The sequence below is a fragment of the Lepus europaeus genome, chromosome 4, assembly GCF_033115175.1.
Source record: "Lepus europaeus isolate LE1 chromosome 4, mLepTim1.pri, whole genome shotgun sequence".
NCBI classification, from domain to species: domain Eukaryota; kingdom Metazoa; phylum Chordata; class Mammalia; order Lagomorpha; family Leporidae; genus Lepus; species Lepus europaeus.
In genome coordinates, this window is record NC_084830.1 from 120362852 (window position 1) to 120384961 (window position 22110).

Below are 22110 nucleotides of genomic sequence, written 5' to 3' on the forward strand. Positions count from 1 at the left end.
ATGGCCACTACTGCCGGTGCTGCGCTGATCCGAAGCAAGGAGCCAGGTACTTCTTCCTGGTCTCCCATGTGGGTACAGGGCCCAAGGACCTGGGCCATCCTCCACTGCCTTCCTGGACCACAGCAGAGAGCTGGACTGAAAGAGGAGCAACCGGGACTAGAACCCGGTGCCCATATGGGATGCTGGCGCCACAGGCAGAGGATTAACCAAGCGAGCCACAGCACCTGCCTCCCCTCTCCCTCTCTTTGTATCTCTGTATCTCCTTCTCTCTCTGTATCTCTGCCTTTCAGGTAAATAAATAAATCTTTAAAAACGGAAACAACAGCAAACAGGAGACCAGTTAAGAGCCCTAGTAGAAGGCAGTAGCAGCTTCTGGAAATAAGCTTGGAGTCAACATGCCCCATTTCTAACTCTGGAACTAGAGTCACAGAATGCCAGCAATGCTGGAAGGAGGCTCAGAGGTCTGACTGACTCCACTCCAATGCCAGATGGAGAAGCTGTGATCTGAGAGATGTCAGGAGCCAATGGCTAGACGGCAAGCTAGGGCAGAGGCAGGCCTGGCACCTGTGTTCCCGTGAGCACCCGCACCAATGTGCTTTGGAGGCATATACTCTCAAGAAGGACAAACAGTGAGGTTGACTGCACATGTCCTGTAGGTCATAAAAATCCAACAGCAAATTTAAAGACAGTAAGACATGTGTAACAAATTCCACAAACAGAAGTTTGCCAATTTTGTTTTTGCTTTTTAATGTTTTTTAGAAATTGAAACTCTATCCTTTGGTTCACTGTCCAAATGGCTGTAACAGCAGGAGCTGAGCCAGACTGAAGCCATGAGCCAGGGACTCCATCCAGATCTTCCACAGGGGTAGCAGGAGCCTAAGCACTTGGACTGTTTTCTGCTGCCTTCTCAGGCACCTTAGAAGGGAGCTGGATCAAAAATGGAGCAGCCGGGACTCAAACCATCGCTGGTATGAGATGGTAGCGTTGCATGCGGTGGCTGGTGTATTGCATAGTCATAACAACAGAAGACTGGTTAAATGAATAACTACCTACATGGTAGACTATTATATAGCTATGAAGTTAATTTCGAAAGATGCATTTAGGATATCTCTAGAAAAAGGCTCATGAGATCATGTTAGACTTAGACATAACAGGATCTCAAACCATGAATACATATGACAATGTAATGATTGTATAGTAATTTTGGCTCCCATGTCATTCAATACCATCTGTGTGTGAGGCATTATTATCATGTAATCCTCATAGACTCCTATAAAGGAGGCACTATTATATCCTCATTTTGAAGCAAGGAATCTGGGACTAAGTAACTTGCCTGAGATCATCAGCCATAAAGAAAAAAGGCCAAGATGGATGCCTACAGTAGGCTTAGCTTTAACCACTAAACAGGCAGGAGGCAGGCAGACAGGATGGGGAAGGAATGGTGGGAAGACAGGAGGAGGACAATGTGTCAAAAATGTCCCGTGAGATGGGGTTAAGTTCCCATCCCAGTAACTTTGAACTTCACATTTCAGATGCTCAGCACCAAAACTGGGGGTCGTGCAGATTCCCTTCTTTGTCTCACACCGTCCCCTAGTCCATCAGCAGACCCTGTCAGCTTTTATTTGAAACTCCTTTCAGAGTCTGGCCCCTCTCCTACTTCCACTTGGTCTAAGCCACTGCCTTCTTTAGGCTGGGTGTTTATAGGAGTCTCAGACCTTACCTGTCCATGTACCCGGCCAAGGATGCCAGCACTCCAGTGTCACAGTGGTTACCTAGGAGGGAATGGGGGGTTGTTGAAGATCTTAATAATATTTTAATCATACTGTAACAGTGTTACAAGGAGAGCAATGCCTGTGTGATCAAAAAATACCAAAATAGAAGACTGCCAGGCAGCATCCAGACTCGGTCTTCTCCACCGAGCAGTCGCTCTCGTTGGGTCTCTGCACTCCGGAAAGTTTTGGAAGCCCCTCATAGCATGGCATCTGGTGGCCCAAAGAAAGCAGTGGCCTGCTTCTGGGAGTTCAGACCTGCTCGGCTGGAGGGTCGCCCTGGCCAGGGCGGGCTTGTTGGGTCACTGTTTACTGTCCGGGCTCAGTCTCCTTCCTGCTCATTGTCTGTCTGAGGAGGGGAGGTCTGGCAGGCTCGGCAGCTTTGAAGTGAATGGTTCCTCTCATTTCCTCCTCCGAGTCTGAGGCGGTCTCGGTCTCGGGTCTTGTTCCATTGTACCTCCCGCAATCCTAGTCAGACTGGAAGGCTCCGAGGCACACCTGTGCCAGGGTTCCCAAATGAGGGCTGATGCTATGTGTGGCCTGCATGGGGCGTAAAAAAAAAAAAAAATCAATTCATTTTAAAATCAGAAGATACTTCGATTTCTTCTTTCTTTGAAAAGTCTATCTAGAAATAGGGGTCCCAAATTGGAACAAACTGAGGGACACAGAGGGGACCTCACCTTGGATGTGGCCCCAACACCCTGGCTTCCCCCAGAGCCCACCACTCTATCCTGCTTTTTGCCACTGACCATCACACTTATGCTGATTTCCTCACGAAGAGAAATCCATCTCTATCCACACGGCTCTTTGTTTTTTCTTTTATTTCTCTCCTTTAAGAAAAAAAAAAAAAAATTGAGAGACTGAGAGCTCCTGTTAGTTGGTTCATTCCCCGAATGCCCATAATAGCTGCGTCTGGGCAGAGACTGAACCTGAGCACCTAGCATGCAAATCCAGGTCACCCACGTGGGTGACAGGAACTTAGTTTCTGAATCATCACTGCCGCCCCCCAGAGCCCGCAGCAGTCAGGTGCTGGAGCCAGAACTCCAACTGATAAGGTGCCTGGGCTGCCAGGTTAAACATCGGACACCTGTCTCTTTCAAAGGTGGGCAGGGGTAGGAGTCAGACCAGGAGGGTGGTATGACTTTTCCTCCAGCAAGCTCCTCTCACCTTGCTTGTCTTCTGAGCTTCTACTCCCTCTGAGTGAGGACCCTCAGGGATCTATTTTTACTGGCTCCTGTCATAGAAAGTGAAAGCGAAGCCCATGTAAATGCTCGCTCAAGTCCCACAGGGAATGCAACATCATAGGGAGGTGCTAGCATGTTTGGTTAGAATTACAAATGCCAAGTCATAGTGCAGAGCAAAGGAGGTACCCTTCCACTCGTGTTTCTTTGTCTCATTGTCCCAAGAATTCTTTACGGACAGTAGATCCTTCATTTGACTAATTAGACCAGTGGGCTCTGAAGAGCCTAAGTGGCTTGTCTAGGGTCACATGACTTGCTGTCTGGCACTTTAAGACCTTTGTTTTCAAGGTGCCTAGACCATGTGAGGTTGAATGGAGAGTAACTCTTCAGGATGCCTGCTCTCCGTGGCTGCTTGGACAACTGGTTCACTGCCAAGCACTCCACCAGTGGTAGATGTTCTCATAGTTATTAATGAATACACTAGGGGCTGGCACTGTGGCGCAGTGGGTTAAGGCCCTGGCCTGAAGCGCCAGCATCCCATATGGCCGCCTGTTCAAGACCCGGCTGCTCCACTTTCCATCCAACTTTCCACTATGGCCTGGGAAAGCAACAGAAGATGGCCCAAGTCTTTGGGCCCCTGCACCCGTGTGGGAGACCTGGAAGAAGCTCCTGGCTCCTGGCTCCTGGCTCCTGGCTCCTGGCTCCGGACTGGCGCAGCTCCGGCCATTGTGGCCATCTGGGGAGTGAACCATCATATGGAAGACCGCTCTCTCTCTGCCTCTCCTCTCTATGTGTAACTCTTTCAAATAAAAATAAATAAATCTTTAAAAAAAGAATACACTAAAAAGGACTGTAATAATGCCACAAATAATAAAATTGGTTTTTTTTCTTTACAATTTCAAAATTTGTTTATTTGAAAGGCAGAGTTACAGAAAAATTGGAGAGACAGAGAGGTATCTTCCATCTGCTGTTCACTTCTCAAATGGCTGCAATGGCCAGGGCTGGGCCAGGGTACCCATGAGCAAGAATGCTAGATCAGAAAGTCAGTATTCAAACCTATGCGCTCGAATATGGGATGCAAACATCCCTAGATGTGTCTTAGCTGCTGTACCAAATGCCCACCCAAATGCAAAAATAGAACATTTAACTCACATGTGGAATCATTGAAATTTTTTAAAGAATTGTTCAATTTTTTTTTTTTTAAGATTTATGTATTTATTTGAAAGAGAGACAGAGAGAGGGAAAAACAGAGAGAGAGGTCTTCCATCCACTGGTTCACTCACCAAATGACGGCAACAGAAGAGCTTGGCTGATCTGAAGCCAGAAGCCAGGAGCTTCTTCCGGGCCTTCCACATGGGTGCAGGGGCCCAAGGATGTGGGTCATCCTCTACTGCTTCCCCATTCCATAGCAGAGAACTGGATTGGAAGTGGAGCAGCCAGGACTTGAACCAGACCCCATATGGGATGCATGCACCAAAGGCAGAGGCTTAATTTACTGTCACAGCACCGGCTCTTGCTCTACTTCTGATCCAGATATCTGTTAATGTGCCTGGGAAAGCAGTGGAAGATGACCCAAGTGCTTGGGAACCAGATGGAGTTCCAGGCTCCTGACTTCAACCTGATCAAACCTGGCAAACTAGCACATGGAAGATTCTCTCTCTCTCTCTATCCCCCCCACCTCCATCTTTCTCTCTCTCTCTAACTCTACCATTCAAACAGAAATATTTTTTAAAAAAATATTTCTAGGGGCCGGCGCTCTGGCGCAGCAGGTTAACACCCTGGCCTGAAGCACTGGCATCCCATATGGGCGCCGGTTCAAGTCCTGGCTGCTCTACTTCCGATCCAGCTCTCTACTATGGCCTGGGAAAGCAGTAGAAGATGGCTCAAGTCTTTGGGCCCCTGCACCCACATGGGAGACTCGGAAGAAGCTCCTGGCTCCTGGCTCCGGATCGGCACAGCTCCGGCCATTGTGGCCAATTGGGGAGTGAACCATCAGATAGAAGATTTCTCTCTCTCTCTCTCTCTCTGTGTGTGTGTGTAACTCTGACTTTCAAATAAATAAATCTTTAAAAAAATATTTCTAGGCAAGAATCATGAAGGATTTGGCAAATGCTGTCTTGATTGTGTAGATCACACAGCTACTTGGCTTGGTTTTTGGTTAAAGAGCAAAGTGATAATAAGGCAGAAGTGTTCCTTCTGTCTCTCTGAGTCGAGCCACTCTTCCCACTGTTGGTACTAATAGAGCAATGCAAACCATTAGGACCCTGAGGAAACGCTACAAAGTATGTGCCTCAATTTCCTTTGAAAAGCTGAGGATTGCAGGAAATGATCTCACTGAGGCACCTGTTTATCATAGTCACTGGACAGAGCCTCTGCATCCAGCCCAAGGAGACTGGTCACATACACCCTGATGGATCCACACTACAAGACTGTGGCAGACATTGCAGCTCTGTGGACAATGCCAGGGAACAACCAAGTGGAGAAAATGAAATGTGGAAGGATGTGTACAGTGTGCTACTGTTCTTCTAAAATGACAAAACGTCACATGTGCACCTGGGAAGGCAGAAGATGGTCGCCCAAGTGCTAAGGCCCTGCCGCCCACATGGGAGATCCAGTTGGAGTTCTTGGCCCCTGACTTTGGCCTGGCCCAGCCCTGGCTGTGCAGCCATTTGGGTAGTTAACCAGAGGATGGGAAGTCTGTCTCTCCTTTTCTCTCTCTTGTTCTGCCTTTCAAATAAATAAATCTTTTTAAAATGATATTGTGTGGGCTGGTGTTGTGGTGTAGTGGGTAAAGCAGTCGCCTACAGTGCCGCATCCCATAAGGGTGCCGGTTTGAGTCCCAGCTGCTCTACAGCTGATTCAGCTCTCTGCTAATGCCTGGGAAAGTGGTAGAAGAGAGCTGCTCCCACACCCCTGCATGCGCGTGGGAGACTCGGAAGAGGCTCCTGGCTTCAGGTCGGTGCAGCTCTGGCTGTTTGGGGAATGAAGCAATGGATGGAAGACCTCTCTCTCTCCACCTTCCTGTAATTCTGCTTTTCAAATAAATAATCTTTATGGGGTGTGGCTGGAAAGGGGGCCACCCTCTCGCCCGTCACGCACCGCACGTTCGTGGGGAACCTGGCGCTAAACCATTCGTAGATGACCTGCTTCTGGGTCGGGGTTTCATATGTAGCAGAGCAGCTCCCTGGCTGCCATCTATTGAAAGCCCTCGACACAAGGGTTTGTAAAAAAAAAAATCTTTAAAAATAAAAAAGATATTGTGGTTTCCCAGCTATTTTTGTTCAGACCACTGCCTTTGCTAGAAATATTCTCACACTCCAAACTTTGGCTTTTATTTTTTAAAATTTAATTCATATATTTGAAAGACAGAGGAACCAAATAAAAGAGGGAGAGAGAGAAAAACAGAGATCTCCCTATTCACTTCAAATACCTGCAAGCTTTGGGTCTGGGCCAGGCTGAGTCTCCGATGTGGGTGGTAGGGACCCAATTACTTGAGTCATGTCCACTGCCTCCCAGGTGTACGTTAGCAAGAAGCTGGAGCCTGGAGCAGAGCTGAGACTTACAGCCACACGAGGATGGTCATTGACTCAGGGTAGGCACTTACTAAAAGCGTAGTTTCTGAATGAGTGACTAGTTCTTGGCTTGGCTGATGCAGCGGGTGGGGGTAGTAACTCTGATGGCATTGCTCCCCTGCTGTCCAGCACAGGAAGCTAAAGGGCCCGGTGGGCTGTGACTCACCTCCAAAACCATCAGTTTATTGGCGCAATGTGGTGTTACTCTTCAGAGATACTGGGGAAATGAGGGACTCCTGAGAACAGTACACAAAGGAGAATGGAATGAGTGTGTTTAGAATCCTCTTAACAGGGACCCTGGAGAAAAGCTTCCCTGTCTGTTATCAGAACTGCTGATAACTGATAACTCCTGGTAGCTGAAGTTGAGGGGAGGGGTCTGTCCACAGACTAGAGAATAACAAAGGCCTTTCTTTTTCCAGTGGCCCCAACAAAGACAGAAATGACTGCTATGAAAAAGAAAGTAAAGCGAAGCGGTAGCAGTGCAGGTTGTTGGTCAATGGAGGCCCTTGGGGAAACAGACCATGAGATTATTTTAAAGTAACAGTCTCTTTTTTTCTAAGTTACAAAAGTAATCCATGTATCCCGTGGAAAATTTAGAAAATACACCAGCAAAGAGGGAAAAGTTTCTCATAATCCTAACACTCTGATTATACAGTTACTTTCATGGATGTTTTTCTATTTCTTTCACCTGTGTGGGAGTGTGTATGAGTGTGAATATAGCATAATTGGGATCATACTTTAATCTCCTTTCATTTTGTAAATGATTTTATTTTTTATTTATTCGAAAGGCAGAAGTCACAGAGGGAGAGAGAGATGTTCTTTAGGCCCAAGCCAGGAGCTTCATATGGGTCTCTCATGTTAGTGGCAGGAGCCCAAGCGCTTGGACCATCCTCCACTGCTTTCCCAGGGACATTAGCAGGGAGATGGATGGGAAGTGGAGCAGCTGGGACTCGAACCCACTCTCACGTGGAATGCTGGCATTGCAGGCAGTGGCTTAAGTTACTATGCCACACAGCGGCTCCTCTCATCTTTAAATACATTATGAACACTTTCCCAACATATTAGCATTCTTTTTGAAAATGTTTGAGACAAATCATTATTTATCAGTCCCCTGATGTAATACTTCACCACACACACACACACACACACAAGTTGATGAAACCCCTTGCAAATCAGTGTCTGCTCTTATCAGCTCATATATTTTAGATTAAATCCCCAGAGGTAGAATAATTGGATCAGATAACGCATTTTTCAACTTTTTGATTTATGTGTCTTTCACAAACAAAATTATTTTTCCAACAACACTGTTTGACAACCTGTGTATTAAGTTTTATAACATCTTTGACAAAGATATACGCTCCTGTTATAAGAAGAAAAAGTTAATGTGTTTGCTTGTGAATGTAGGCATATAAAAAATGACATTACACACATCAATTTCTTCTTAGGTGGCAAGTCTGTTCGTGTCCTTTTTCATTTCCACGTGCACAGCATCAGTGTTTGACTTAGGGACTTCTAAGTGGCTTATATAGGAAGACCAACCTGTTGTCACGTTTGTTAAAACCATCTTTCCTCACTTGTCATTTGCCTTTTTGGTGAGGGCATTTAATGTATATAGGTTTTGCATATCTATTCAAAGTTACTAACTCATCCTTGCTTTTGGTATCTTCCTTTGCTTTAACAGCTAGGCCTTCCTCCTCTCACCTATGTTTTCTTCTACTTCTCCTACATCTATTTTGATGATGTTTTAAATAAATTCTGTTTTACTTTTTCTCCCAAATTAATTTCAACTTAGTTTATCAGTTTATCCTTCCCCCAACCAAAGTGAAATGTCTTTATCTTACAGTGAATTAATTATATCAAATGTTTCTAGACTTCGGATTATTCAGCTGATAACTTCATCAGTTCTCTGTCAATACCAGTTTTGATTATAGCTTTGCTGTTTGCTTTAAAATTTATAATAGAAGTCTAACAAATTTTTAAAATAAAAATGTCTTAGCTTTTCTCATAGACATTGCACAATTTTTAACATGAAAAAAAATGTCACCCACAACCTTTGGAATTAATAATATAGGTAAAGGCATTTTTACTTCCTGCTATTTTTTCAAGACTTACTATGTTTCAACCTTTACAATATCTTCATTAAGAGCCTTAACATTTATTGTTTATTTCTAAGTATTTTACATGATTTTCTATCATTTGTTTTTTACATTAAAACTGCTTTTCGAGGCTCAAAGTTCATCATAGTGAACTTTAAAATTTTTCCAAATGGGTCTTCACTTGGGAGGAAATCGGTCAGATAATCAAGGCTCTTCGGCAACCGTTGTTTTTCGGTTAAACCCAGGATGGTGACTGCCCTTTTACATGCATTAAATCATTTAATAAAACATCTCCAGCAGCTTGTGGCAACTTTTATGCCCAGTTTACACGCAGGGGTCCCAGGCTCTGATTGGCAAAAATCACCCAGCTGCGGCCGGTGGTGGTGGGGTTCGATCCCAAGCTAGTGAACCTCCAAAAATATCCCCAAAACCAGGACAGCTCCCAGCCGCGCGCTCAGCAGGGTGATTCAAGAAAGCGCCTTTCGGAAAACAATCAAATTAAAAAGACAATGCTTTTCATTCCCCGTGTAGGTGGGTTTGCCCCCAACGTAAGGCGTGGGTCGATACTTCCCAGGGGGCACAACTACTACCCCTGACTTCTGCGCCTTTACCATCAGGGCTTTCCTGGAGCATTCGTGGGAACGGTCCGTTTGGAATCCCACTTCCCATGGCAGAACAAGTCCAGAAAGAAAGAAAGGAAAGCAGGTGGAACCCAAGCGTGGGCTGGAGCGGTGCGCGCGCGAGGCAGAACTTTCTGGGGGGCATCCTTCCCGCGTGGTCTCGCGCGGTGCGCGCAGGTGGAGCCGTGCCCTGCGCCCCCCTCCACCGCGCGCCCCCGCCCACTCCCCGCCCACACCGGCGAGTCTCCGCGAAGGTGAGAGAAAGCTTTCCGCGGAGGCGACGGCGGAGGGCGGACAGGAAGCCCGGCCAGAGCCGCGGAAAGAAAGACTCCGAGTCCCAGCCCCCCGCCCTGCGGGGCGCGGGGCGCCGCTGGCGCATGCGCGAGGCCCGGCCCCCAATTCCCCCAGCGAGGGAGGGAGGCCCCCGGCGGCCGGGATCCTGCGAGCCGCGGCGGGACCCGAGCGCACGCAGGGGCGCGGCGGCTGGGGCCAGCCGGGCTGTGGAGGCGGCCGGCGAGAGCGCGGAGCGGGCTGGGTCGGGGTCCAGCCGCGTGCAGCCAAGCCAGAGGGCACAGCCGGCTCAGCCCCGGAAGGGGCTGGGTGCCCACAGCCCCCCACGCCTGCAGAGGGATGCGTGAGTCTCGCCCCGGGCTGGAGGGCAGGATGTGGGAGCAGGACAAAGGCTGGGCGGCGGGGGAGGAGTTCGGGACGGGCAAGCGGGTGGCCGCCGCAGGAGCCCCAGCTTCGGGCGGAGGAGGCAACTTTCTCTGCAACTTTTGCACAGGAAAGATAAAAATTCTGCAAGTTGTTGCACAGCTCTTGATCTCCCGGGGGTCCGGCGAGCAGAAGGGAGTGGGCACCGCAACCTTTCCGGGGCTCGGAGCGGGGCAGGAGGGGGCGCCCGTCCGGGCCGTGCCGGGGACCGGCGAGGATATAGGGACTGTGGGCGTCGGAGCCGCTGAAGTTGCCCGTGTCCACGCAGGGAGCGCTCCGAGGGCCCGGTAGCCGCGGATCGCGGAGCTGCTCGCGGGGATGGATGAGCCGTGGTGGGAAGGGCGCGTCGCCGCGGACGTCCACTGCAGCCTTCGAGAGAAGGTCAGTTCCTCGCTCGCGTCTCCGCGCGGCTCACCCGCTGTTTAAAGTCCCCTCGGATCTCCATTCTCAGGAATGCGGGACTCTTCCCTTCTCCGGAGTGTCTGGGGCCCCGGGATGGGCGTGCGAGGTGAAATTAAGAGTCGGAGAGCTGGATTGGGATTTCTGAGTAGGAGCCCGCGGACAGCTCACCTCGAAGGCGATATTTCCCGTGGTATTGCCGGCCAAGACTATTTTAAGTGGTTTCTCTAAAAAATATTGTGGGTTCGTTTTGGTGAGCGTGTTAAAGGAGTAGATATATACAGAAAGGTGTGCGTGTGATAAGTGATGCTGACTTCCCATTTATTGAAACAATGAAGTAGCAGTGCTTTTAAAAATAAATCTAAGTAAGCGTAGTGATGGTATGAGGAAATATTAGGTAAGTGGTGATATAAGGAATACAGAATTAGGACCATATGGGGTGGATATGAATGCCAGGCCCATTCTGAGAACCTACATCACTGGGAGGCCGTGAGGAGAAAACAAGAACTCCCCTGCCAGTGGGGGCGGCTGAAATGTGATCCTGCGGGGCCTTCCCCTCTGGGACCGGAGGGCTGGTGGGCTCTGGGAAGGTGGAAAAGTACAGGTGGGCAGCCGCTGGGCCAAGTATGGGAAGGGTGGTTTGGGAACAGGTGTGGCTTTGGGAGTGGGTTGGTTTCCTAGGCTACCATAACAAAGTACCACAGGCTGGCCGGCTGCTAGCTGCAGCATTTATCCCCTTACCCTCTGGAAGCTGGGAGCCCAAGGTCAAGGTGCTGGCAGAGCCTGCTCTGTCTGCAGGCTCGAGCAGGGGAGCGGAGGATGTTTCCATCTGTCTTCTGAAGTGGTGGTGGTGGTTGGCAATGCTGGGCTTCCTCGATGTAGCCTCTGCTTCTGTCACCATGTGGCTCCATCTGTGTGTTTTTGTCTCTGCTTTCTGGTCTTACAAGGACACCAGTCATTGGGAATGGGTTCGCCCTAATCCAGTGTGACCCTATTGTAATTGAACTTATTGCATCTGAAAAGACCCCTTTCCAAGTAAGGTCATGGGCTGAGGATCCAGGTGGGCACAACCCTGGGGGCACAGTATTCAATCTAGGATGGGGATGGAGAGTCTGTATAGACAGATCCCACATTCTGCATATCACTCCTTGTGTCACCAGCTACCTAGAGTCTTTTGCGTAGTAGAGAATGGCTGCCTTCTTCTAGCTGAGTTCATGCTGTTTCTTCTTCCTGTCCCTACTGATCTATCCCCATCTTGTGTCACCTGGCCAACCTGTCGTTTTCCTTTGTTCGGTTAGTCTTCTTCCCAGAACAGATTAGCCAAGGTACAGCACATCCTGGGTATCTGGAGAAGAAATTCAGGGCTGGGTTGAGGAGCCAGCTCCCAGCTCTGGCCCTGGCCCAGCCATTGCCAGCATTTGGGGAATGAACCAGCAATGGGAACTCTCCTCTCTGTCTGTCTCTCTGCCTATTTCTTTCAAGGTTTTTTTTGGTTGTTGTTGTTGTTGTTTGTTTTTTAATTTAAAGCCAAAACCCAGGGCTGGCGTTGTGGAGTAGCAGGTAAAGCTGCCTGTGACGCAGGCATCCCATATAGGTGCTAATTCTAGCGCTGACTGTTTGACTTCTGATCCAGCTCCCTGCTAATAGCCTGGGAAAACAGTGAATGATGGCCCAACTGCCTGGGTCCCTGCCACCCATGTGGGAGAACCAGAAGAAGCTCCTGGCTCCTGGCTCCTGGCCCCTGGCCTTGGCCTGGCCCAGCTCTGGCTGTTGCAGCCATCTGGGGAGTGAACCAGAGGATGGAAAATCTCTCTCTCTCTCTCTCTCTCTCTCTCTCTCTTTCTTTCTCTCTCTCTCTCTGTAACTCTGACTTTCAAAATAAATAAATCTTTAAAGAAAAAAATCCAGAACCGTGGCCATGGTGGTGGAGGTGGAAGACCAGGCACTGTGGTGTTGGTCCATCTCTGGACATGGTGGCTAAATGGGATTAGTGAGCGCCACCATGGAAATTGGCTTCCTTGCTTATCATAGGTTGGGGTGGTTGCCATTTCTATTCATGGCTTGGCAGGAATGACTTGGACCTATTTGACCCTTCCTAGAAGGAAGGATTTTTTTTTCCATTTTATTTGGAGTGCAGAAAGACAGAGGCAGACCCACAGAAGTTGATCTTTGATCCACTGGTTCACTCCCCAAGTGTGCAGAAGAGTTGGAGCTGGGCCAGGCAAGAGCCAGGAGCCAGGACAAGGGACTCAGTGTGGGTCAGGACTCAGACCCAGGCACTCTGATTTGGGAAGCGAGTGTTCCGAGCAGCATCTTAACCATGCACCAGATGTTCTCCCTACGGGGAAGGACCTGAGGCTAGCTGGGTTACCTGAAAATCCCAGCCCTTTGTATGTGATTGAGCGTGTTCTCTGCTCTGCGCTCACTGCCCAGAAGCGAGGACAGGGAGTCCCCATTAATTATGCTTTCTCTCTTTTTTTTTTCTTTTTCACCATTTTTTTTTGTGTTCTCTTTTAAAAGCAGTTTTTATTTATATTTTATTTGAAAGGCATATATAGAAACAGCTGGAGAGATAGATCTTCCATCTGCTGGCTGACTCCCAAATGTCTGTAGCCACCAGGGTTGGGCTGGGCTGAAGCCAGGAGCCCCAAACTCAGTCTGGGTCTCCCATTTGGGTGGTAGGAACCCAAATCCCTAAACAGTTATTTGTTGCCTGCTAGAGTATGTATTAGCAGGAAACTGGATTGGGAGCAGAGTAGCTGGGACTTGAACCAGGTACTTGGATATGGGATACAGGCATCCCAAGCAAGAATTCTGGACAAGAAGACTCTTGTCTTATGCCAGTCACCTGTCCTGTTTGTGCTTTAACCATGCCCCAGAGCCATCCATATTAATTTCCTGTTGGGCTGCCCACCTCTTAGAAAACATTTGCCCTAGTTTCACAGGTTAAAAATCGGAATCGCACCCAAGGGTTGTTGCCCAGGGTCACCCATAACTTAGAGCAATCCCAGGTTCCTCTGGCTGCAACGTCCCACCTCCCCCAAACCCTAATTGTTTTCCCCTTTACATTCTTCTCCCTCCTTGAGGATGTTTGGCATAATGGAGAGTTTGCAAAGAGAAGCAAACACAAAAGAGAATCCAGTGTCCGAGCCAGCCTCTCCCTCTTAAGGGATGAGAGCCAGCCTTTGTTTCTCCCAGCCAGGGTCGTTTTTATTAAACATCTACTCTGGCAGTGCACTTGAGCCGCGCAGAACAGCTTCCTAGTGCCTGGCTCAGGCACCACTCAGTCTTTGTTGGGGGTTACCAGATGAACTCAGAGCATGCTTGCATTATATGCTATGCGGCGGTCATCCCAGACCCACCAGCAGTTACCCTCCCATGGCCCCTGCAGGAGCCAAGCTGACATCTGGAGACAGTGGGAGCTCCACTTTGTCAGATGTGAGAGTCCAGACGGGCATCACGCTGCAGCTGTAAAATGTTATGCCACGGAATCGAGTGTTGGTATTGGATGCGTGTGGACTTGTAACGGCAGTGAAACCTGAGCTCCTTATTTAGCCTCACTTCACCTGGCCTCTGCCCTCCGCCCTCTGTTCTTCCCACAAGAGCTAAGTTAGATTGTGTCAATTCCTCGCTTAAAGACCCCCAAACCATGCCAGCATTGTGGTGTGGTGGGTAAAGCCTCTGCCTGCAATGCAGGCATCCCGCATGGGCACCAGTTCATGTCCCAGCTGCTCCTCTTCCAGTCCTGGAAAAAGCAGTGGAGGCTGGTGCAAGTGGATCCCTGCCACCCATGTGGGAGACCCGGATGAAGCTCTTGCCTTCGGCGTGGCCCATCCCTGACCATTGCGGCCATCTAGGGAGTGAGCCAGTGGATGGAAGGTCTCGTTCTCTCTGTCTTTTTCTCTCTCTCTGTAACTCTTTCAAATAAAGAAATATATCTTTTAACAAAAAGGCCTGCAAACCATCTTATTGCACTCACTACTGAATGCCCAGTCCCTGCTGTTGCCTGGCATAGTCCACACAGTTTGGCCCTGACCTGCTCTTCTTACCCCCTCCACACACCCGTCATTATTCTCGAGTTGCACTGACCTCCTTTCTGTTCCCTGAGCAAGTCAAGCTGGTTCATGCCTCAGGGCCTTTGCACTGGCTGTTTTCTGTGTTCGCAGTCTCTGTTTCTTGGCCCATTGCCCAGTTGCCTCCCCTCCAGTCTATCACTGTCTGTCCCTGTTCACTCTATCAAATCGCCCTGTTTTGTTTTCTTTACAAGTATCTGGAGTTTTTGTTTTTGTTGACTGTCTTCATCCTACATACTGGAATATGTGCTTCACAAGAATGGGTCAGCGTCTGCCTGGTTCAGAGCTGGGCCTTGGTGCTCAGACTGGAGCCTCCCTGGTGTGTGTGGGAGGACACGAAGGGTGAATGCATCAGCCTTTACTTTCCTCTCCTCTAAGTGGGGAGAAATGTTCTGTCGGGAAGGGTGGACTGAGCGAGAGAACCCAAGAAGCCCGGGAGATGGGTGGTGGGTACCTAGCAGGTGTTCTGCTTTCCCATGCACGCCAGCCATGGGGGACCCACAGCCCCCTTCACACAGTGCATGGCCCGGGTGAGGCTTGGGGTTTGTGAGTGCCTTCCAGGTCAAGAACAGGTAATCTTTGTTTTGTTTTGTAAGATTTATTTATTTATTTATTTACTTGAAAGTCAGAGTTACACACAGAGCAGAGAGGCAGAGAGAGAGAAAGAAAGGTCTTCCATCTTCACTCCCCAAATGGCCGCAATGGCCGGAGCTGTGCCGATCCGGAGCCAGGAGCCAGGAGCTTCTTCCGGGTCTCCCACGCGGGAGCAGGGGCACAAGGACTTGGGCCATCTTCCACTGCTTTCCCAGGCCATAGCAGAGAGCTGGATTGGAAGTGGAGCAGCCGGGTCTCAAACCGGCGCCCATATGGGATGTCGGCGCTTCAGGCCAGGGCGTTAACTCCTGCGCCACAGCGCCGGCCCCAAGAACAGGTGATCCTTATTACCTGTTATCCCTTCAGGCCACTGGACAGGGGATGGGGTTGAGGCCCAGCAAGGCAGTTTGCTCGAAGGTATGTACCTGCCAAGGGCTGGCACCCTGGAGTGACCCCCACTCTGCAGCCCACCTGGAGAGTGCCCTGACTGGGGCTGGGGCAGCGGAGCCCTCTTCCCAGCCAACGTGCTCTGGGAAAAACCCCTTGCCCTTCTCCCTCTCTAGACCACGTTTGCCTGGTGCTCAGCCCTTAGACTCCTCCTCGCTTCCCGATCCTGGCCCTGCTGCTTCTGTGGAAGCTGATATCCAGCCCTCCTCTCCTCAGCCCCTCCCTTCTGACCATTCTGCTGGGTGGGGGTGCTAACACGGGGCAGTCACCTTTGCTGCCTGCTGCCCGTGTGCCCCTTGTCCTTGTTCTCTGGGTGGGAGGAGCTGCTCATTCCCACCTGGCGACAGGGAGGAGGCTGGGAGTGATGTTTCCCCGGTAATCAAATCTGTGCCGCCTTTGGTGTCCTGGTGAAAGCCCAGAACCACTTTTTCTCCCGGGAAGATAAATTCCTTTAAGTTTCAAATGGATGGGGTCTGGAATCCAAGGTCCATTGGCTTTAGCAAGTCCACGGTGCACCTGATGGCATTTGGGCAGGGGTAAGGAACCCCGCTTCCACCACAGGCCATTTGGATATTTGTAGCCCAATCATAGGCCATACAATGTTACCAGCTTAAAAATCAGCCTGCTCTGGGTATATTGGATTTCCAGGCTCACCTGCTGTTGCCTTGGCAGGGCCAGCCCAGATGGTTTTGCGGACCTTACACGGCCCGCAGGTCGGACAGTGCCCACCCCTGCGAGGGCTTGGTGTGGCACTCAGCCCGTTTCTCACCCTTCAGGCCTCCTTGGCCCCAGCCTTGTGCATCGCCCTCTCCCTGTCTTTTTCACTCTGTGCAGTAACTTGTCCTCCCACCCAGCCTGAGCTCCTCGTGGGGAGGGACCTCGGGGATCCAGCAGCCCCCTGGTTCATTCCCAGGAGGACGGGCCCAGACCACCTGGGCTACTCTGAGACCTACCCAGCAATGGTTGTGCTGGAAAGCTTCCCGGAGGTCCAGCGTTTTGTGCTTGGCATCTGCCAGGAGGTGTGCTCCTGGCTCAGCTCGGTGGCCGGCTCCCACGGTGCTGGGTGCAGGCCATTGGAGGATGCGTCCCCAGCTTCCTACAGAAGCATGTTTGCCCCTGAGATAAAGCTGGGCTGGGGCTTAGGGAAACACTCCACCCCGAGGGCGGGTTACTGGCCTAGACCAAAGTACAACTTAAGGATCAGAGGCAAATAACTATAGAGTGAACCCAGGTCATAGAAATCTGGGTCATCCCTCCCAGATTTCTGTCAGGGGGCTCCATTTTTCTTCCCGAATTCTCTCTCTCTGAAGAACAAAAATCAATAGAAGTTGCTCTTGTTTCCTTTTGATGTCTGCTTGCTTTACGCATCAGCTTCCTTCTCCCATTAGAGGGGCCACATAGTCCACAAGGAAGATGGTTAAGGGCCCTCAGCACTGTGATTTAAGCTGCTTGGGTATGTGGAAGACTTTGTGATGACAGCGATCTGGGGAGGGGGCACGGAAATCCCCCCCTCCCAAGGCCCTGTTGGCCAGCACTCGTCAGGACCCGGGAGCTTTCTCTTCCCTGACTCTGGGGAGCCCACACTTCCGAGGCTCCCTCCTCCACTGCCGGTCAGTCGGTGCACGGTGCACGGTGCACTTCTCCCAGGACCAGAGGCATGAGATACCTTAAGGGGTTTCTCGCCCTGCCCCAGATTTGAGATCTGCAGATCCCCCAGCCACCAAACACATTTTTTCCTACTCCCTTACACACTTTTAGCTGTGCAACACCCACGTTTCTTAAAGGGCATTTTTACTGATTAATGGCAGAATCTATTCAAAGATCTTCAAAAACATCATTGAGCGCTTAACTGTATTTAGGCAGCGTGCCAGCTTCCTCCCATTTATTGTGGGCTTTTTTTTTGTTATTTTTTATTGTTTATTTTTATTTTATTTACTATGTTTGCTCTTTTAAATATTTTTTAGAATCATGCTCCAATCTATTTAAAAATCAGATGTGCCACCGTAGCGTTATCCACCGAGTTGGGGGAAGGAACCTGCACAGGTGGTCCAAGCTTTCGCTTAGGGGCTGCCTCTGTAGGAGCTTTGGCAGCAGCTGTTGCCATCTTTGTAGAAGCCTGCTCGGCCTTTCTGGCAGCCCTCATAGCTTGTTCTGTCTAGCCTCAGGTTTCTGATTTCCCTGGGCCGTGATGTCGGCGAGAGATGCCCCAGGGATGGCCCTCGGGAATGGGGCTGCACCATGGGCTCTTTGCGTTTGGATTTCTTCCAGCTGCCCCTTGTCACGTTTGCTTCTGTTGGGGACAGTCCCACGTTTCTCTGCCTAGGATTCTTCTGGAAAGAAACGCAGACTGGCATCTTGTGCTCAGAAATTGGAAACCCTTGCCGGCGGCCCTGTGGTAGTGCCTCCCGGATCGGGGGTGGCTCTGGTACCCACTGAGGCGGCGCAGGTCTACCTGCGTGGCGGCAGCTCCCAGGAGCAGGGCTGCGTCCCGTGTATTAGCTCACTTACTCCTCGTAGCGGTCCCAGTGCTGCTCGCTCCGTCTTGCACAGGAGAGCAGCAGGGCTCAGAGGGCCTCCCCGCCTTGCGATCCAACACCTGGTTGTAACAGAGCTTGGACTTAAATGCATTTGAAAAAGCATGCGTTTAACACAGAATGGAAGTACAAGGCAAGCAAAAGTGAGGCTCTGGGGGCAGGCTTAGCAGTTACCATGCCCACGTCCCATATTGGGTGGAGTCTCTGGGTTCAGCACTCAAGCTTCCTGCGAATGGGAACACCCTGGAAGGCGGCAGTGGTGGTTCCAGTAAGTGGCTTCCTGCCACTTGTGGGACACGTGGATTGAGTTCCCGGCTTTTGACTTTGACCTCAGCCTGGCCCTGCCCACTGAGGGCTCTTGAGGTGTGAACCAGCAAATAGGATCTCTCTCTGTCTCTCTCATTCTTTCTCAGCTTCTCAATTAAATAATTTCTAAAGTACATGTATATGTGTATGTGTGTGTGTGTGAGAAAAATTAATCCTCTTTCCTCCATGCTACTGTAGACGGTTGTGTTTCGGTTTGTTCTGTCGTGGTCTCTAAGAGATGGGCCCTCCTTAAGCCACCCTGCAAAGCAGCTGGCCTTGTTCTGGGCAGTGCTCGGGCCAGGCTCTCTCTTACTTGGTCTTGGTGATGGTCACGCGTGGTGCCTCACCTGGGGGTGGTGCCTCTCAACTCAAAGCGCTTTGGCACCTGCCAGGGACTCTCTGCAGTAGACGTAGGGGCTGCTGCAACTCATGAGGGAAAGGCCACCTCAGGGCCTCTTTCGCTTGCTCAACTCTGGCAGCTTGATGCTGGGGGAACCTCATCCCAGCTCCATCTCCGCTCCTGGGCTCAGTGGCCTCACGTTCTTGCACACCCTTTTATTTCTCACTTCTGACATCTTTCCCAACACCTACTCCTGCCTCCTTAATTTTCCCCACTCCTGGGCTGAACATGTTTTGTTTTTTAACTTTTAAAAATTTTATTTATTTGTGAAGATGATTTACTATTTGAGAAGTAGAGTGACAGAGAGAAGGAGAAACCGAGAGAGGTCTTCCCTACTCTGGTTCACTCCTCAGATGGCTACAATAGCTAGAGTTGGGCCAGACTGGATTTTGCAGGAAGCAGCTGATTGAGGCCAGGGCTGTGGGTGATGAAGGAATTCAGCAGAGCAGTTGGATGTATTGAACACACAGCAGGGGAGCCGTGCACAGGACAGCCAGGGGCTGGCTGTTGCCCTGTCTTCTTACAGAGTGCTGACCCAGGGAGGAATGCAGCGGTTTGGCTGGGTTTTCCATTCGTGTCCCCACTTTTTGGGCTTCTTCACCAACTCACAAGGTGTACCCAGGTCTGCAGTAAAACAACAGTCTAGGGGGCGCTGCTGTGGCACAGCGGGTAAAGCCACTGCCTGCAGTGCTGGCACCCCATATGGGTGCCGGTTCGAGACCTGGCTGCTCCACTTCTTTTTTTTTTTTTTTTTTTTTTTTTTATTTTTGACAGGTAGAGTGGACAGTGAGAGAGAGAGAGAGACAGAGAGGAAGGTCTTCCCTTGCCGTTGGTTCACCCTCCAATGGCCGCCGCGGTAGCGCGCTGCGGCCGGCGCACCGCGCTGTTCCGATGGCAGGAGCCAGGTGCTTATCCTGGTCTCCCATGGGGTGCAGAGCCCAAACACTTGGGCCATCCTCCACTGCACTCCCTGGCCACAGCAGAGAGCTGGCCTGGAAGAGGGGCAACCGGGACAGGATCGGTGCCCCGACCGGGACTAGAACCCGGTGTGCCGGCGCCGCAAGGCGGAGGATTAGCCTGTTGAGCCACGGCGCCGGCCCGCTGCTCCACTTCTGATCCAGCTCTCTGCTATGGCCTGGGAAAGCAGCGGAGGATGGCCCAAGTCCTTGGGCCCCTGCACCCACATGGGAGACCCAGAAGAAGCTCCTGGCTCCTGGCTTTGGATTAGCTCAGCTCTGGCCATTGCAGCCATTTGGGAAGTGAACTGGTGGATGAATGACCTCTCTCTCCCTCTCTTTCTTCCTTTCTCTCTCTCTCTCTTGGCCTCTGCCTCCTTGTAGCTCTGCCTTTCAAATACAGAAGTAAATCTAAAAAAACACAAATGAGCAATAGTCTAGGCATAGCCACCCAGCTTGGTTCCAAGAATTAATTGAGGCCTTTCAAACCCAAATTTTAGGGGTTTTAAACATATACATATTTATTTATTTATTTATTTTTGACAAGCAGAGTTAGGCAGTGAGAGAGAGAGAAACAGAGAGAAAGGTCTTCCTTTTGTTGGTTCACTCCCCAAATGGCCGCTATGGCCGGCAAGCTGCACCGATCTGAAGCCAGGAGTCAGGCGCTTCCTCCTGGTCTCCCATGCAGGTGCAGGAGCCCAAGCACTTGGGCCATCCTCCACTGCCTTCCTGGGCCACAGCAGAGAGCTGGACTGGAAGAGGAGCAACCAGAACAGAATCTGGCACACTAACCAGGACTAGAACCCAGGGTACTGGCACCGCAGGCAGAGGATTAGCCTAGTGAGCCGCGGCACCGACCTATATATTTATTATATATTAAAAATAGATATAAAGATATGTTAAATATCTTTTTGATTATTTTCTGTCCAAATTTGTACAGTTTATTTTACAAAATATCTATACTGTATATATACTGTATATATATACTGTATATATATATAGTATAAAACAATTTTCAAATATATATTAAATATTTTAAAGTAACAATAATTTTTTAAAGATTTATTTATTTATTTTAAAGTCAGAGAGGTGGGGGGGGGGGTCTTCCATCCATTCCCCCGATGGCCACAATGGCTGGAGCTGGGCTGATCTGAAACCAGGAGCCAGGAGCTTCTTCCAGGTCTCCCACACAGCTGCAGTGGCTCAGGTACTTGGGCCATCTTCTGCTTTCCCAGGCTATAGCAGAGAGCTGGATCGGAAGTGCAACAGCCAGGTCTCAAACCAGCGCCCATATGAGACTCTGGTACTGTAGGCAGCTGTTTTACCCATTACACCACAGCATCAGCCCCAGTAACAATAATTTTAATTATATATTTACATATAAATGACATACCACAAGAGTCCTGTATGTTTGTGGCAACTGTTCAGGCTTCTGGGGTACAAGGTGATGTTTCAGTACATAAATACAAGATTTGCCAATCACAGCATGGTCATCAGCTGTTTTTTAATGTTTGGAACCTTCCAGCTCCTCTCTTCTGGTTCTCTGTAATAGATATGGTAGGCTGTTGTGAACTGGTTGCTTCTGTGTACTGTGGGACACTAGAACATATTCCTTCCCTCTGACTGTGCTGGGATACCTCTTAGCAAACGCAGATGTTCGTTTTGTTAAACCTGGGGTCTTCAAGTGAGACTTGAAGCAGTGGGCACTTGGGACTGCTTCCTGCAGCCGAGGGTGCAGAGCTCCTGGGACCGGAGGTATGTCATAGACTGGGCGCAAGGTGGGCTTGGGGCTGTTTGAGATGTCATTCGAGATGACGCCCAGCTTCGAGGCTCCTGACTGCAGTGTCTCACCTGTATTCTCTAGGAAGCTGCTGACAACACTGAATCAGGACTTGGCGTTGTCACTTGAGCCCTTCAGGTCTTACAGTACCCAGGTGCTCAGTGGGTGTGCACTACACCTGTAGCTGAGGCTTGGTCCCAGCACACCTTATCTATGGAAGAAGCAAACTGTCTTTGAAGGCTCCCTTTCATCTGTAACACCTGCCCCGCAGGTGTCCTTGGGAGAAAATGGGTCGGGTGTGCCTGGTCAGCCTTCAGGGCCTCCAGGCTGTGGGATGGGGAAGGAACTTGGCTGGGCACCCTGGCTGGCTGGGGAAGCCTGTGTTCTCAGAGGAGGACGGTTAAGGCTTGGAGCTGGCCCTGTGCCCTTGCCCTTGACTTGATCTTTGTCTTCCTGTATCACTCAGCCCCTTGGGTAAAGGGAATGCAGCCAGTGATTCTCGAGTGTCTGAGCACCTGGCAGAAAGAGGTGGCGCTGTGAGTCTGCCGCGCTCTCTGAAGCCTCTCACTCACACACACCCTAGTTGTTCATTTAGGAAACTGCAGAAGTAAACACTGGCAAGCAAAAAGAAAATGCTCCTTACAGTCTCACTACTGGGAAGTAATTTCT

The 22110-nt window shown here is 50.1% G+C and overlaps 1 protein-coding gene across 1 annotated transcript in view; it reads left to right on the forward strand.

Moving 5' to 3' along the window:
• The first annotated feature begins 10263 nt into the window (after positions 1 to 10263).
• CCNJL (cyclin J like) overlaps positions 10264 to 22110 on the forward strand; it is a 61882-nt gene continuing 50035 nt past the window's right edge. The window contains exon 1 of the mRNA XM_062189683.1: positions 10264 to 10333. Within this exon, the coding sequence (XP_062045667.1) occupies positions 10271 to 10333 (63 nt within the window). The 5' untranslated portion in view covers positions 10264 to 10270. The remainder of the gene's footprint in view (positions 10334 to 22110) is intronic.